Source organism: Mixophyes fleayi, chromosome 5 (assembly GCF_038048845.1).
Source record: "Mixophyes fleayi isolate aMixFle1 chromosome 5, aMixFle1.hap1, whole genome shotgun sequence".
Classification (NCBI taxonomy): Eukaryota; Metazoa; Chordata; class Amphibia; order Anura; family Limnodynastidae; genus Mixophyes; species Mixophyes fleayi.
Window position 1 is genome coordinate 202,105,937 of NC_134406.1, and position 18,635 is coordinate 202,124,571.

Sequence of the window (18,635 nt, forward strand, 5' to 3'; positions counted from 1 at the left end):
AACCAAATGAGGCAATAATCGTCCATTTGGGCAGACTTTCGACCATCGTGTCACTGACCCGACTTTTGAACGAGCTGTCGTATGTCGGCTGTTTGAGCCGATTATTGGACGAAAACAGTGTAGTGTGTACCCAGCTTTAGATAGATTAGTTTAGGTAGATCAGATAGGCAGATAGATTAGATAGGTATTAGATAGGGTAAGTTAGGTCTGTTCTCTGTCAGAATCTGCCCTCAATTCATGCTGTCATTTCTATATTATGCCTCACCTGGCCAGCCTGTTTCTCCTAGCTCATTCACCTGGCTTCATTATCACCTGCAGCCTATTGGTTCAGCTCTCCTTTAATAGCCGGCTAATCCTGTGCAGGATTGCTGGTAATACGTGTACCTTAGTGTTCTGCTCCCTTGTGTTTGCCCTGTTACCTGCTCCTGTTGTTTCCTGCCGGCTTAGTGTATTCCTGTGTACCAGACTGTTTCCGTTCCTGACTACTCTTGATTGGATTTCCCTGTGTACCGACTCGGCTCTGCTTTGACTGTTCTCCTGTGTTGATATCCCGTGTACCAGACCTGATTCTGTTCCTGACGATTCTACTACCTGCTCGCCAGTTCCAGTCAGTTATTTCCTGGACCCCAGTAAAGTCGTGCTCCCAGGCATGGCTCCGGTGTGATCTGCAGCTCCTCTGCTCATCCTACCTTATACGAAGACACAGCCCCTGCAGCATCTCTGCACTCAGATTTCAACAATCTTTCTTTGGCTCCAGAGTCAACCTTGCCACAGGTACTGTTGACTGTTTACATACATCACCATGTGCCTATAATTGTAGTTACCCCTGGCAACCACCAAGGAACTGTTTCCCTCCAATCTCCGGACTCTTATCAGTACTGTGGGTTGTAGTTACCCCTGGCAACTGCTTAAGAACTGTTACCCCTAAATCTCCGGACTCTCACCGGTACTGTGGGTTGCAGTTACCCCTGGAAACCGCCTAAGAACTGTTTCCCTCAAATCCCCGGACTCTCACCATTACTGTGGGTTGTAGTTACCCCGGGCAACTGCCTAAGAACTGTTACCCCTAAATCTCCGGACTCTCACCAGTGCTGTGGGTTGTAGTTACCCCTGGCAACCACCTAAGAACTATTTCCCTCAAATCTCCGGACTCTCACCTGTACTGTGGGTTGTAGTTATCCTTGGCTACTGCCTACGTTCAGTTTCATCATCTTTACCTATCACTGCAAGTTCTGTTCCTTTCCGGACAAGCACCGGTACAGAAGTCGCTTTGGATCAGGGGACTTCTCTATCAACTGTTCCTTATTTATTCCAGTGGCCAAGAGTGATATATCAGTCTTGACACCATCCACTCGGTGTCTCACAGGACTCACTCCTGCACTTCCTATTCTACGGCCTCTGTAACTCTATTCCTGGGTTATCCCCAGCCAGTGCATATCTCACAACCCTCTGTCTGCAGGCAAGTCTGTCCCCACCACTAGGGACAACAGTGAACAACAGACTTTCGGAGCAGACTCCAGGTTTTGCTGTACTGGCTGGAGGGGTTTCTAACATTATTGTCATGAAAAACTGGACATTTCCAGGTTAACTAGAAAAAAGTTTTGTCATATGAACCCAAAGACAGAAGAGTATAAAAGCAACCGAATTGAAGAAAGGGGGAGAGAGGAATTAATATGCATTGGTAAAACAGAGGGTAAAAAAGGAGGGTTAAAGAAGAGGGATGGCGCAAAGCTTGTATCTCTGCTTAAGAGGAAAAAGATGCAGGCGGAGTAGGGAGCTAAATCTAGCGCATCCTAGATAAGTTATATGATTGGTCCAAATGTGATTCTGCTCCACACACTAGAGCCAAGAGAAATCATAGGCATAAGAAGGAGGGGGGGGGGGGGGAAGAAAAAACGGGATCTCATTTCTCACTGCATTACTTAAACTACTTTTATTTGGCCTTTCTCCAACAGCTTGTCCTAAGTGTAATACTTTTGTATATTTTGTGCTCGGAATAGAGCAGCTTCCCACAGAAAATGATGAAGGCACAGATTGTCTCTATTCCTAAACCTGTAATACAATGTGTTACCATATATACTGCCCCACAGCTTTAAACACAGATATTATTTATCATAAGTTAATAGCGAACAGATTAAATATGTTTCTGCCTTCCTAGGTTCATGACAATGAGTTGGGGTTTGAAACTTTTATTATTTACAAATTTTGTTTTCCTCGTCAGAATAATGGAGTTGATCCTTGCTTTATATACCTCCCCAGAAGCAGAAGAGGACATTGCCTGGCCACATAGCAAAAGGTGGGGGGGGGATCAGACGACGCCAGACCAGATCCGGATGCCCCCACTATACTCTTCTGAGCATGAGAGGCCAGGGGTCAACACATGCACAGTGAATTCCAAAATGGGCATTTAGCACCTGCACCCCATGCAGTTGTGGTAGTTCTGCCACTGTACCCACCCCTCTGGTGGAGTATCTGACAATGGTTTTAAAGCCACTAAATGTGCTATATGTAATTGTACTCAACAGGGGTGTTCATTCTCGCTCCTATTAATTGTTGCAGCAATAGAACTTAGCACAATCCATAGATCAGTCTACAGTCATGGCCAAAATTTTTCAGAGTGACAAAAACATTATTTTTTACAAAGTCTGCTGCCTCAGTATTTATGATGGCAATTTGCATATACTCCAGAATGTCATGAAGAGTGATCAGATGAATTGCAATTAATTTCAAAGTCCCTCTTTGCTGTGACAATGTACTTTATCCATATAACATTTCCACTGCATTACAGCCCTGTCACAAAAGCACCAGCTGACATCAGGTTAGTGATTCTCTCGTTAACACAGTTAAGAGTGTTGACGAGGACAAGGCTGGAGATAACTCTGTCATGCTGATTGAGTTAGAATAACAGACTGGCAGCTTTAAAACGAGGTTGGTGCTTGTAATCATTGTTCTTCCTCTGTTAACCATAGTTACTTGCAAGGAAACATAGGCAGTCATCATTGCTTTGCACAAAGAGGGCTTCACAGGCAAGGATATTGCTGCTAGTAAGATTGCACCTAAATCAACCATTTATTGGATCATCAAGAACTTCAAGGAGAGAGGTTCAATAGTTTTGAAGAAGGCTTCAGGGCACCCAAGAACGTCCCGCAAGCGCCAGAACCGTCTCCTAAAGTTGATTCAGCTGCGGGATCGGGAACCCACCAGTGCAGAGCTTGCTCAGGAATGGCAGCAGGCAGGTGTGAGTACATCTGCACACACAGTGAGGCGAAGACTTTTGGAGGATGGCCTCGTGTCAAGAAGGCCAGCAAAGAAGCCACTTCTCTCCAGGAAAAACATCAGGAACAGACTGATATTCTGCAAAAGGTACAGGGATTGGACTGGTGAGGACTGGGGTAAAGTAATTTTTTCTGATGAATCCCCTTTCAGATTGGGGCACCTGGAAAATCGCTTGTCCGGAGAAGGAAAGGTGAGCGCTATCATCAGTCCTGTGTCATGCCAACAGTAAAGTATCCTGAGACCATTCATGTGTGGGGTTGCTTCTCAGCCAAGGGAATGGGCACACTCAGAATTTTGCCTAAGAACACAGCCATGAATAAAGAATGGTACCAAAACATCTTTCAAGAGCAAATCCTCCCAACCATCCATGAACAGTTTGGTTACGAACAATGCCTTTTCCAGCATAATGGAGCACCTTGCCATAAGGCAAAAGTGATAACTAAGTGGCTCAGGGATCAAAACATCAAAATTTTGTGTCCAAGGCCAGAAACCTCCCCAGGCCCTAATCCCATTAAGAACTTGTGGTCAATCCTCAAGAGGTGGCTGGACAAATAAAAACCCACACATTCTGACAAACTCCAAGCATTGATTAGGGAAGAATGGGTGGCCATCAGTCAGTATGTGGCCCAGAAGTTGATTGACATCATGCCAGGCCGAATTGCAGAAGTCTTCAAACAGAAGGGTCAACACTGCAAATATTGACTTTGGCATAAACTTAATGTAACTGTCAATAAAAGCCTTTGACACTTATGAAATGCTTGTAATTTTACTTCAGTATATCATAGCAACATCTGACAAAAAGGTCTAAAAACACTGAAGCAGCAAACTTTGTAAAAACCAATACTTGTGACATTGTCACTTTTGTCCATGACTGTAGTAAGGCATCAGATCTAGTGACATCTGCCATTGAACATAAATTATGTTTATTCTCCGCTAATTTGCTGCTTACCAGTAAGAAGTCACCTTGCTGCCAGCCTTGCATGACTTCTATAAGGTATCATTATATAAAGTGATTATAGGTAAGACAGAAGCGTTGCTTAACAATAATTCATATACTTTTTAGTGCAATGGAAGCTACTGTCACAAAGATTTAAGACGTTGACGTTTCTCCTAAATTAAAGATACACTTACTGCATGATTTTACTTTGATATTTGTGTTCGGCCAATTTGCAGAAGTAAAAATGGTTGTTTAGCCAAAGATGTCCGTTGTTATTGTCCTGTATTACTGCTATTTACTCAACTATTTTTCTTGCTGTTGAACTACGTTTAAGGTATAATGTACAATTCCCCACTGTACAACGCCATATAACTAAACTATAATAATATGAGTATTATTAAACAGGATAGAGACTATTATCATTTAAGACACTTTAAGCAGTTATTTAAAAAGTTTGTCAACAGACAGTATCATCACTTTACAGGACTACACCACTTATTAAACTATTTAGAGACACCACTCTACATGAGCTTGAGAAACACCCATACCAGGTATAGACATTTGAGCATACATGACATATAGTCGGCAGTATGTAGCTATGCCCACAGTAATGATGGCCGCTCCGTGCCAGTGCCCCGAGAAAACAGTTTTTCCTCGTAATACAGGGGATCTCCAAATGGGTGGAGCATGAAGGAAAGGGCGGGGATAGCTGTCACAGGCCGCTGCTTATTGGGTTAGAGACTTTTGTACCGGTTGCCAAAGCTAGGTTCAGCCAATGATGGTGGGAAGTGGGCGTGTCAGTAACCGGAAAGAGGCGTGTGGTTGGAGGCCGGTGCCACGGCTGGTGTCGCAGATCTGGGACGTTGATCGTTTCCTCTTGTCTTCCCGAAAGCAGCGCTGCTCTCTCCCGAGCCCACCTAGACAGCGATGCGACCCGGCGGGGAGCTGTGACAGCGAGGTTCGTCCCGGGGGATCTGAACACTGGAGACATGGAAAACGAGTTCAAGAGCATAGACGAGGAAAACCGCTGGAGCTCCCTGTATGGAGTGAGTATGGACTATGTGTATTATTTTTATATATATATATATATATATGTATATGTATATGTATATGTAACATGTCCGTCAGTGCTGAACCTCCGTTGTGTACATAGTGATGATGGACAGGTACAAAGACTTACACACACCGGCGGCACACATAAACTATAACATATATATATATATATATATATATATATATATATATATATATATATATGTATGTAATCCTGTATATATTATTTCATAGTGTATAATTCTTTCTATTCTCGGTGTTTAGTGTCAATCAAATGTTGCCACAATATATATTATGTATAAAGGTAATGTAATGGACGCTGTTTGAGATAGGCCATTCATTTGTTTTACCACATCACATAGGACTACTTAATGTGTTTTGGCTTTTACGTTGACGTTATATAGTGTAGTTTCTGCATAATGTTTTATTTGTTATTTGTAGTGTGCCATTTTTTCTATTCATTGATTATAATAAGAACTGAAACTTGTAACCAGTATTAGTACAATGAATGTTCCCTACATGCAACATATATAAAATGTGTGTTTTATTAATTGAAGTACATAAAGCTTTTTCATTTATTTGACCAGAATACAATAATGCTGGTCTGGGGTTTTATTTCAAGCTAGTGGTATTACTAGGAGCGACTTTAGTATGTAGGAAAATATGTCCAATGTATGCTATATAGGTCTGATTATCAGGATCTCTTTGTCTGAGCATGTTAGGAAGTATGATGACAATTCTTAAGGGTTGTGGGACATACACAAATGTAATGTAGTATTTAATTGTTGGCCAATCCCATGAAACTTCTTATAATTTCTTGTAAACATAAATCCACTCTTCAGTTACATGTTTGATCACAGCATAGTTTGTGACTTAACATTAGTTCTTTAGGTACATTGTAATCTGCTACTATAGTAGCAGCATTAATGAGAAATGTTACTCAATAACTGAAGCTTTCACATGCTCGTTGTCAACGGTTTAATTTCTGCCTCAACTAATTTAGTTGTTGCATACACTCTTACATTGCACAAACTTGGTTGTGGTGTTTGATATATGAATGACTAGATTGCAATGTATAGGTACACCTTATTGCTATCAGGCTAACTGTTAACCTCACACATTTGCCTGTGTAGGTAACAGACTAATTTGATTTTCCTTTCTTCCTGATCTAAAATTATCTGATTTGGCCACAATTTTATCTAGAATCATTGCTTGTTGGGGGGATATGGTTTTCTACCTGCTGGTGTCAAAATAGATGCCTTACCATGGGTTTTTAAACTTAAGTAAAAGCATGTAAATAGGTATGTGAATGGAACACTTTCACAGTAGTATGTTTTTACTATCCCCATTGCTTTCAAATATATTGTCTATTCAAATAAATGAGATAAACAGAGTAAAATTACCTAAAAGCAAGAAATATAAATAAATAAATAAATAAATATATATATATATATATATATATATATATATATATATATACACGCAAACACTGATCAGTTAAAGCATTAAAACCACATGGCTAATATTGTGTAAGTCACCTCCGTTCCACCAAAACAGCTGTGATTTGTCGAGGCATTGGCTCCACAAGACCTCTGAAGGTGTCCTCTGGTATCTGGCACTTATACGTTAGCAGCAGATCCGTTAAGTCCTGTAAATTGTGAAGTGGGGCCTCCATTGGCTTGTACTTGTTTTTCCAGCACAGCCCACAGATGCTCGATCGGATTGAGATCTGGGTAATTTGGAGGCTAAGTCAATACCTTGAACTCTTTGACATGTTCCTTTAAACAATTCCTGAACAAATTTGCAGTGTTGCAGGGCGTCTTATCCTGCTTAAAGAGGCCACTGCCATCAGGAAAAACGGTTGCCATGAAGGGGTGTACCTGGTCTGCAACAATGTTTGACATGTACCACCTACCTAAAGTAACATCCATATGAATGCCAGATCCCAAGCTTTCCCAGCAGAACATTACCCAGAGCATCATGCTTCATCTGCCAGCTTGCTTTCTTCCCATAGTGTATTCTGGTGCCATCTCTTCCAGGTAAACGATGAACACGCACCCGGCCATGATGTAAAAGTATCAGACCAAGCCTCTTTCTTCCATTGCTCAATGGTCCAGTTCTGATGCTCATGTGCCCATTGTAGGAATTTTCGGCAGTAGGCAGGGGGCAGCATGGGCACTCTGACCAGTCTGCGGCTATACAGCCCCATACGCAGCAAGCTTTGATGCACTGTGTGTTATGACACCTTTCTATCCTAGAGTAAAATCCCCCAGCACACTGCTAAAGCCAGCAAAGGACCTGCCATTTCTACTGTAAATAAAAATGCAAAAGTCTGTTGCACACATTTGCAAATGTATGGTAAGCCACCTGCCACTCCACAGTGCTTTGCTAATAGGGTGGTCCTAACCTCTAAACAGCAAGAGTCCCATATATTTGGGCCATATATATGTGTTTTTAAATTGAGAGCTAACTTACTAAGAGGTACCCCAGAAACCTCCAAATGGCAATACAGCGCCAGCACTCCCCCGCAGCTACTGACACCAGACCACCTTCTTCCATTGCTCCATGGTCCAGTTATGTTTTTTTTTTGGTTTTTTTTGCTGACTACTATACAGATATATATACATACTTTACCTCCTGAGGAAGTCTTTTACAAGACGAAACGCGTAGAGGACATTGCGGTAAAGAGGGAACTTGTGACTACACATCTCATCAGCGGTGATGTATACTGGAGCAGTTGGAAATAGCTGATGTGTTTATATGAAGCTCCTTTGTGATGGTCTCATCCCCTTCCTTTTAAAAGATACCCAGATAAGCATGCATTGTTTTTATTCATGTAAGTGCAATTCTGCATTTTGTATGTAATAAAATTGGTGCTATACAGTATCACACTATATGATTCTTTTTCCGTCTACATAATCTGGCTACTATTGAGTATCCACTCTGGACTCCAGAAGCACTATTCATGACTCCTGCCTAGTGTACATCTGAGGGGTGATAACGGAGTGGATTCTATGTGAAAAATCATCATCCATTATACAGATAAGCTTTAAAGAATTTTTATCTGGTACGCACATCTTATATTGGTGAGGTGCAGGAGTTCCAGCGTTTAATCCATCTACTTACATTCACCCTTGCTGTTTGAGTGTTATAGAAACTATCTCTTGCTCTCACTCATATGGATGACTGAGCTTCTTATTTATGGCACACCTTCTGTATACCTTCCAATATATACAGTTTTATACTATGTGGCGCCCCTCCCTATTTGTTTTATTATAGATTATTCCAGGTCACCATCTGGCTTTTGTGGGAACTGTGGCTGCCTCCTGTACATAGGAAATCCTATGTCCAACTTGGACTGTTATTGAACCTTCTTGGTCAAATTGGAGTTACGCGCTGTATTATCTATTTTTGATTTTATATATATATATATATATTATATAGTGAAGCTTGCTCCATGGTCCAGATCTGGCATGCACCTGCCCATTGCAGGTGCCTTCTGTGGTGGGCTGGAGTCAGCATGGGCACTGTGACAGGTATAAGACTATGCTGCAATGCACTGTGTGTTTTGACACCTTTCTATCATAGCCAGCATGAACTTTTTCAGCAATTTGGGCTACAGTAGCTCTTCTGTGGGATTGGACCAGATGGGCTAGTCTTCACTCCTATCTCGTATCAGTGAGCCTTGGGTGTCCATGACTCATGTTGCCAGTTGTCCTTCCTTGGACCACTTTTGGTTGGTACTAGCCACTGCATACTGGGAACACCCCACCAGATCTGCCTTTTTGGAGTTCTTCTGACCCAGTTGTCTAGGCATCACAATTTTGTCCTTGAGAAAGTCGCACAGATCCTTACACTTGTCCTTTCTTCATGCTTCCAGCACATCAACTTCAATAACTGCCAGTTCACTTAGTGCATAATATATTCCACCCTGTGACATGTGCCACAGTTGCAAGATAATCAATGTTGTTCATTCCACTTGTCAGTGGTTCTAATGTTGTGGCTGACTGGTGTCTGTGTGTATATCTATATGTGTATAGATAGATAGATATATTTAAAACAAACAAATAAATACAACAAAACTTTGATATTTGGGGAATTTTATTGTCAGAACAAAATTATCGGTATGGAGATCGGAGTAATGCATTATTTCTCAGTTGTTGCATTACCACCTCTTCATCAGTGCTACCTGCAGATCTAAAACATTCTAAAGAAGTTCTACATTGGAGGAGCTGAAATTTTCAGCATACAATACAAAATTCTTTGGCCTTAAGGCCTATTTTAATTGGGCTCCATTGCTCTGCTGTGTAAAATTGTAGCTATGCAAATAAAATATATATTTTGAGTTTTGAACAATGTTTTACCAGAATCCTTTAATAAGAGAATGATCTTGCAACCTTAGTGTAATCTGAGGACTGTCAAAGAAATTGTTTGCCCTGTTAGCACAACCTTGCAAAGGTGTGTTTTGTTTTTATGTTTTGTTTTTTTTGGTTTTTTTATTGTGAAATAGCTGGCCATTAATATGAAGTCCCTGTACATGTTTTTTTTTTTTTTTTTTTCAGAAAATAGTATGTGTGTTGCTACACTGTTTGCTTTCCCTATACTTGTTTTGTAATTTAATTATTTGTTGTATTCTTTTTTTTTCCCCACTTGTGAAACCCATGAATTACCCATCTTTGTGTATACTAGTGATGAAAAGTAACGGGCCTGCAACTTTTGTATTAATGTTTTCTGTTATGGGTTGTGTGACTATTAACAATCACATTTAAGTTACTGTTTGGTTTAATGTTGCATATGCTGCATTTTTTACTTTCTTGGCCTAGTTCTTGTTTTAAATCTAAAATGAGCCATTTAATTATATATTTTTAATTTTCCCATTTAGACCTGCAGTGAGTTGTAAAATAAGCTTGTGAGGTTTTTTTGTTTTCTTTGTACAAAACACGTTGGACTATTCATTCATCTATAGCGATGCGTAATTATGTTTTTTATTTTCATAGAAACAGTGTGCATGTGACTTTTATGTCGCATCTGCACTTGTCTTGTTCCCTGCAGGTCACTGTCCAGTGCTGTACAGTATACAAAAAATCAATTGGGGAACATCACGTGCAGCTTCATGAATAAACAGTGATGATATGTGTTTGTCGATAAGCTATGACACTGTGAAACAGTGTATTTCGAGGATAATGTACCTCAATCCTTCCAGCACTACTGTATTATGTTGACATCTGTCCTGATAGAAGTAACCAATATAGGCAGTGAACTGAAGCCCATTCTACCGTGGGTATGTATGTGTGTGCTTTAAAGTTCTGCAGCACCGCACATGATACTTACAGTAGTATACAATACTTGCAACAATGAGCCATAATACCTAAAGAAAAGAAGACCTCACATCTACTAATTAAGAAATTTTACACGGATAATGTTAATAAAGATAAAGTTATTTGCAGGATAACGAGTGAGAGTGATGGTAATGTAATGTGAAATAGGCCTGGGCTCAAGAAAACGGGCAGGGAAGCAGGCCGAGAGGAACAGAGGGTGATGAAATAGTAGGAGATTACAGAGAGCCCTGCTCATGAGAGATTATATCCTCTCACCTTTGAGAGAATACCCTCCCCCAGTGTACGGGGATCTCTGCATCTTCCAGACATAGCATTGAGTATTGTGAAGCGCTATTACCATGGAAAGGCATGTGGTTGTTCTTGCGCTTTTGTGTGTAAAGTAAGATTTGATGTAATATAATGAATGGCAATAAATGCCTTTTTAGCAACATTAACTTAAACGGTTAAGTGTTAAAGGTCTTGTCCCTCTGGTGTATGCTTGAAAGGGTACAAAGCTACCTATGTGATTTTTCAATTTTTCTTTTTGTATGAAATCTTACTGAAAAAGAAAAGTTCTAATGATAAATGTGTTGGTAGTTAGTGTTGAGAATGTTTCATGCGTTAAACACAAAGTACATTAAATAAGTATGAACCTGTCCAAAAATGGCATGTTTTTCAATGACAGAAAACATATCGTAGGTGGTTATGTACCCTTAAAACATTCTTTTCAGTTCTATTTTCTGTTTCCTATACATGCTTTGCCTAGTCTACCTGCTGGGGAGCACTAACTGAAAGACAGGAATAGTATCTTTACGGGGTGGCTGGTAAGGACATGGCCAGGTGATCGTACATGACACAGGGAATTACAGAGTGTATCACAGTTTGTCCAACTCTGTAAAAATCATAATATCTCAGGTCAATGGCGAGAACTACCTATCACCTAATTGAAAAGAGCTGTAATAATTATCTATCTTCTGAAGGAAAAAGATCCTTCGTTGGGGGTTTGGATAAGTGTTTACCTTTACCAGTAATGCCAATTTACACCAAGCTTTAGTCCATATGGAGGGCCCTGCTATTACAGAGATGTATTTTCACTCAGCTGTCACTAGTTTAATTGCCCTTTTTATAAAATGTCCTTCTGTCTATTGCAAAGTGTGCTAATCGTCTAATAACAATGTTTGCAGCGGATCTCATGTCCTGTACAAACTACTTGTTGACTGATTATGATGAGCATACACATTCTCACCCATCCCATGTTTATGTACTATGTAAATTACTAAATCTTCAGTACACATTGTTAAAAGATCTGTTTCCTAGCTGCTTAGCTGACAGTCATTTTATATGAAGGAATTGTGTGATATGTTGTACCGGATTGCTCTAATGCACATTCTTCTGTTCTTATATCCTTTTCAATTTTAACTTCATGCTGTTACGGCCAATTAAGGGTTCTTGTGTGTAATATTTTCTTGCTTGATTCTTGTTCCCACATCAAACGTGGTCTGAGGCATTTCCTGGTAATAGCAACATATTACTTACTGTGTCTAATAAAAACATCAAAGCTCATAGCCTGTCATATTTCATATTATTGTAATGCTGGACATCTGCAGTGTTCGTCCTAGAAAATTTTAACAGCCGAGTGGCATTAAGAAGCAGCCGGGTGGTGGCAGTTTAATTCTTTGCAATAATAATGAAAAATATTGGCGGTTATTGCCCACAACTGCCAGGACTGGTCAGACTGGTGGTCAGTGGTCTAACACACACTGCTGGCTGTAGTGCTCACATAGTGCCTGTTCTAATGGGAGAAGCAATGGTATTGTTATAGGACTCTGTTGGGCTCCAAGAACCGGGTGGCAAGTAAAACCAGCCGGGTGGAGCACCTGGGGAGACCACTGATCTGGTAGTTATGCAACCTAAGGAAAACATTAGAGGGGGAGGAAATGTGAAGGTTTGTGCTTGGTCTACCCTGGGCACAACAGTGTTAACCATAGATGTAGAAATAGAAAAGTGAAGAAAAAAAACTAGTTAGCATCACTTGCCTTTCATATGTTTGTCCCATGTGTGGTCTGAATCATGCAGTTAATATCCTATGCTACTGCTACTTTAAAGACTTCTGATTTTACATAAGTCCTATAGTCCAGTTTTTGCACTAAATACATGTCTGACATAAAACAGATAAAACTATTTCAATCACCTTGTATACCTAGGGAGTGTCACATTTCTCCCCCTTTTTCTTTTAATACTACACCTTGACACCTGTATTGAAGTTTAGGACAAGCTGTTGTGTAATGTATTTGTTGCTGGGAGAACTCAATTACGTATTGTCCTGCCCATGCATTTTCTGAGGATGTTTTTTTCAGATATGTTACAGGATTTGTATACAGGTTGGATGTGGAGACAAAGGACAGTTCTGAGTGAAGCATGGCAGCATTCTGGAGGGGGAAGGGTTTATTGTCATGTGGTTAACATAAAATATAGACATGGGGTAGTAGGTATCTTCTGTTGACTGGTGGGAATATTTGCTCAGATTTTGGAAGATGAAGTTTATTGCTGCTAGAGGACATCCAGGATGAATGTGCCAGAGGGTACAGGAAAGGAAACGAGCAGACAATTGCTTGGGGAAGAAGATACTGTGTCATATCTTATCTTGTCTGATCAGAGTGGTTGTTTTGGGATTGTTAAGAAGAGATTTCTTGTAAAGAGGCACTAGAAGGCTGAGCAAATGTGAGAGGTAGAAAAAATATTGTAAGATTTAAACAGCCTTTTTTTGGGCGAAAGATGGTGGATATTGCAGTCGAGGGGAAAAAAGTGAAAAAGATAGGAAAAAAAAATTCATGAGTGAGGTGGAATAGTTGGGGGGGGGGGGGGTTGCATTATAGATAAAGGAGTGTGATGCAGATGGCGATAGAGCACAAACCCTTTCACATACGTTACATTTAAAAGCAATTGTGGTTGGTGTTTTTTGGTTACCTGCATCCACAGAGACTAGTATCCTAACATGCATGTGTCTGGGAACACTTACTCCCTGTAGTAGCAATAATCCTAAGTGCCTGGAAAGCTGCACAATGGGCTATTGCTTAACTACCTTTTTTTTTTTTGTAAATGTAGTGTGGAATGGAAAACATTATGGTTGTGTGTGGAGATATAGTTATGTATATCGAGATATAGTTATGTATGAGAGAGAGATGTAAAGTGACATTTTTTCTTTTTAGCCGTGTTTCACTGATAAACGTGTCTTTGCGTTTGATTGTCAACTGTCCATGTTGCCTCCTCCTTTGAATCTGTGTTTATAACCTTCAAGCACCTGATTCAGATGGAGCAGGCTGTGTTGTACCAAGGTGCAAATGTCACAGTTAATTCTTACTTAGATTAATTGGTGAAAAAAATAAGTCTAATTGTTCAGCCAAAGCATCTCCAGTAACGATAGCTCTCTTTAACCAAATTACCACATATTAATTTCCTCTCAACTATTTAATTGTGCTCGATCATGTTCACGTAGGTTTCCTCCCACAATACAAAGACGTACTTGGTTGGTGCATTGCTTCTCACTAAACTGACTCTGGTTTGTGTTTTGTGAGTCTTTATATGGACATGCATGAATAAATTTGACTGCAGAGTGCTGCTGAATACGTTAGTGCTTTATAAGCAGAGGATAACGATAACTACTTTTTCACTTTTAATAGTTTGTGCTCAAAACACTTATACATGTTGTCACACCTACCCCTAATAAAAAGTGGTGTTGCACTCATCCCTTTCAATTCCATTCCATTGTGTGTCAGAACATTCGTTTCTGATGTAAAAGGAAGGTATAATTGCTTTAAGCTGCTAGATTGCCTTCAAGTTTCCTGGGAACATTCCTCCTTCACTGACATACTGGAAGATAACAATGTATACACATACTGTTGAATTGTTTTTGGAAGTGTTCTTGTATCTTTCCTATTTTGTTTGTATTTTTTTGTATTTGCATGCAAGTATGTATATCTGTTTTTTGCAAAGTCTGTGTGTCATTATTTATTAGTGTGTTATTGTGTTTCAGCAAATAATAAATACCAACCTGACCTAATTTCTTTCTGCATACATTTTTCTTCTACTAATTTTAGTACTTGCTGAATAAATTAATCTGGGCTCACTTAATTTATTAATGAAATGCTACATTGACTCAATGTTATGTCATTTAAAAAGTGCTAAGTACGGGAATAAATAAAGAATCTCCAGAAAGAAGTTGGTCAGTTTGGCATGTGGGACTTGTCTGTCCTTGTGTGTGTTACTGGGAGCTAATGTTTGAATCCGGCAATGCTCTCCATGCTGCTGCTGAGGTGGACATTCATTCAAATTGTGTGTTGTCAAGGTCCATCCTGCTCCTGTTCTTAGGGAGTGCACCTTTCCTCTAGGGCAGGGATCGGCAACCACTTCTTTTCTGGCACATCGGAACTCCGCAGCTGCCTTAGGTTCTAGGGTGTTGTAGTCCACTTTTTGTGGAGTGGGGTTTGCTACATTGTGTTTAATGTTTGGGGAGAAGTTCTCCTACAGAGGAGTTGGTGTCTGATGCGTATGTCAGTTACCACTGTGATGTACATTTTACTTTACATCACACCTTGCCAAAACTGTTTACCTTCTTTCTTTTTGTTTGTGTTCAACAAGAAATTTTGCATGTTCCACTTGATATGTATTGAAAATACATATTATAAAATACATCCATAGCAGGAGCATAGTATATTTGGGCATAGTTTAGTACTTTATAATGTGCAGATAATGTATTTTCAAATTTGTAAAATGAAAATATGAAGTTAAAGGGATAATTGCCCTTTAAGATATTACATTAGTGTGGTATACAGCACTGTACTTTTGTTTCAGTGTGTAAAGTATGATTAGCACCAGGCAGCGTGTGGGTCTTTATATCACCCCACATTACTATTTTTATGGTTTTCATTTTTAATCTTTATGTGAACTTGTATTTTAATAGATGATAATCCAGTATGCTTGGTAGTTGTTGGGAACAGAACCATTATGGAATAGACCAGGCCTGTCCAACCTGCCGCCCTCCAGGTGTTGTGAAACTACAATCCCCAGCATGTTTTGCCAGTAGACAACCTGTTGATAGCTGGAAGGGCATGCTGGGACTTGTAGTTTCACAACATCTGGAGGGCCGCAGGTTGGACAGGCCTGGAAAAGACCTCTTTGCAGGCAGCAGCAAAAATGGTGTCCAATGGTCTGTAATTTTCTAGCTCCTCTTGTTTCGTAGGACAAGTTACATTAAATACAATGAGCACATTTGGAGTGTTTTTTTACTTTTTGGTCTAATAAGAACTATAAAAACTCAATTTTTTTTTTTTAATGTTTTTGCAAAATTTTTATTTTTTGTAATAAAACAATTATGGCTGAGCAGTTCCTGTCGCAGATGTATCTAAGCCACAATGTTCACTGACCCACCCTTTCCGAAAATGTTGCAATAACTTGTTTTCTATATATAATTTTTATTTATTATTTTTCCAGCAATCAGAGCATCATTGCTTTACATTGATGTTTGTTTTAACAAGGTATTTTGAAAGTAACGTCTATAAGCAGTGTGATGCAAAGGCAGGAAGATACGGTATGTGGGTCACAGCTAACATACTGACTCTCGCACTCCCTATTTAAATCTCTAGGTGCTTTTCTGTTTTCATGTTGGAAGGTGATACGGTTAGCTTTTCTGTGCTGGTAACTGTCAGCTCGCGTGAGGCTTTATGTGCTGTAATTTGTTGTTTCTGGAAAGTTGTAGTAATTTGATCATCTGGAAGATTATGTTCTGGGAATACAACTGAACTTTGCCTGGGAGGAGGTCAACAAGCAAACATACATACACACATTCTTCTTGCTATTTCCTACACATTTGAGATGCTATTTTCAATGCAGACAGTCTTGTTTAACCAAGATTGGTCTTTATTTGAATATTTTGTAGGGCAGGACTACCTATGGAAAGAAAACCTTTTTCTCTTTCCACCATACATTATTATGTGTCCTGGGTCCACCGAAGTGTTACATTTTAAATTTGTCTTACAGTTTTTGTGTGTCTTGAGCGTTCTTAACATTTTTCTAATTATTTATTTCTACTTTCAAATTTGCGAAGTGTATTTGGTTTGAGTGGAAAATTCAGGAACTGTAACTTATCAAACTGCTACAATAACTGACCTTACAAAGCAAGAAAACCTCTTTTTGGACTTTGAAGTCTCTTTTTTTTTTTTCTTTTCTTTTTTTTGTTGGGTATCTTCTGGTAATTAGGGATCTTATCCCCCCAACACATTTGTAAGGTTCCAGGTATTGTCATTTACTGTGACAAGTCCAGTTAAATATTATGGCAAGTTCATCTCTCTGAATATGTGGATGCACCGCAGTTATCTTTTAGTATTGGGTCCTCCAATCGGGGGGATTAAAAAAAATCCTTCACAGAAATCCATTCTCCAGGGTGTTCAGGAAGTGAGCTAAATAACACAAAAAGGCCAAACACCTATGTACTACTGAAATAAATAATATACTTGAAATAACTGGTGTATCTACTTGAGCAAATGCTTTCTCTTATGCACTTTGGAGGTAACATACTGTTTCCATCAATAACTTAGGAGGGTGTTTCTTTCTTATTCTTAAATTACTGTAGGGAAATTTTAAAGTCACAGCTCATTTTGTTAGCTTGCTTTGTTAGGTAACATGCTCTGTACAGCCCTCAGATTGGTGATCAAAGGGGCAAGACCATATTGGCACAAATAACTGAATTGACAAAGCATAGGAAGTAAAAAAAAAATTATCAGACCTAATTTTTACTATTTTTTTAATTGATCATCACATTTTAGTGTCTTTTTTTGGTTTGCTTCATAAGTTGATGGCATTAAAATGTAGATTTTGTTGTATTAAATTACAGTTGGTTATCCATACTGTACATCTGTCTTGAACTACTTTAATTTTATGTTTCTTAGGAAATAAGATTTAAGTCACCTGTGTTGCCCAACAAGATAGCAAGGAATCCAGAAAACAAGAATCGGAACAGATACAGGGATGTTAACCCATGTAAGTACATTTCTGCCATGAGATTGTTGGCTTGTTTTTGTTTTTTTTGATAAATTCAAAAATCAATTTCACTTTTACGATTTTTATGTTGTAAATCTAAATGGAAAGAGCAAACAAAGGTGTCACACTAACATGGTGAAACATGCAGTATGTGCGTTAGGTAGAGAGAGCAATAAAGCTTTCAACATCATTATCGAGGATAATTTGTTTGAATCGCTCCATAGATTTGTGCTCCTGGACAGTTCTTTACTTCCTTAAAAAAAACCGCTCTGCACTAATCCCTAAACACCAGTAATAATAACCTTTTCCCAATTATTTACCATTTAAAGAGGAACCAGACAAGGTTTTCCTTTATCCACACTTCTGTTGCTCTGAGTGCACAGAACATACAGGAATATGTGTATATAACCTAGAAAGTAAATTTGAGTTGTTCACCGACTGCATGTTGTTGATAATATCAAAGCCAGATATCTCTATTCCTCTGATCAACTTAAATACATTTTGATTCATTTGCTGGGTATAAAATTAACATTCATAAGTCCGACGTTCACCCTCTCTGCTCATCGTTCCACCATCAGCTGACTTCAATCTTTCCCAGTTTAGGACAGTCAAACAGAAGCTTCATTACCTGGGGATCTTTATTCCATCATCACTTCTAGACAATGGCCAAAATTGAGGCAATTCTTGAGCACTTGAAACATCTGAGCTTATTGTTATTGGGCAGGAAAGCAGTGATCAATCAGCGAGTTTCCTGAAAACTAAGCCAGACATACACAAATGTGCCAAACTCATTGCAGAATAGAAAGCAAAGTATAAACTGCGGACTGCTACAAAGGAGTAGAAATAAAGGACAGGGCGGGATAGGGCTGTTTTTATGATTGAATCAAATATTGAGCTGCTAAGGATCTATATTTTGACAGAAAGGCAGCTATCCCTGATATTAAGGGATTCGTTTCTAAATGTTATTCTAAGTGGGGCCCATACATAAAAATCCTGGAAGAGAGTATAAGAAACAG

General features: G+C 39.3%; 1 protein-coding gene across 1 annotated transcript in view; it reads left to right on the forward strand.

Annotated features, from left to right (window-relative positions):
- Positions 1–5,019: 5,019 nt before the first annotated feature.
- Positions 5,020–18,635, forward strand: part of PTPN2 (protein tyrosine phosphatase non-receptor type 2) — a 40,188-nt gene continuing 26,572 nt past the window's right edge. Inside the window, exons 1-2 of the mRNA XM_075213265.1 lie at positions 5,020–5,259; positions 17,529–17,619. Of these exons, the coding sequence (XP_075069366.1) occupies positions 5,203–5,259; positions 17,529–17,619 (148 nt within the window). The 5' untranslated portion in view covers positions 5,020–5,202. The remainder of the gene's footprint in view (positions 5,260–17,528; positions 17,620–18,635) is intronic.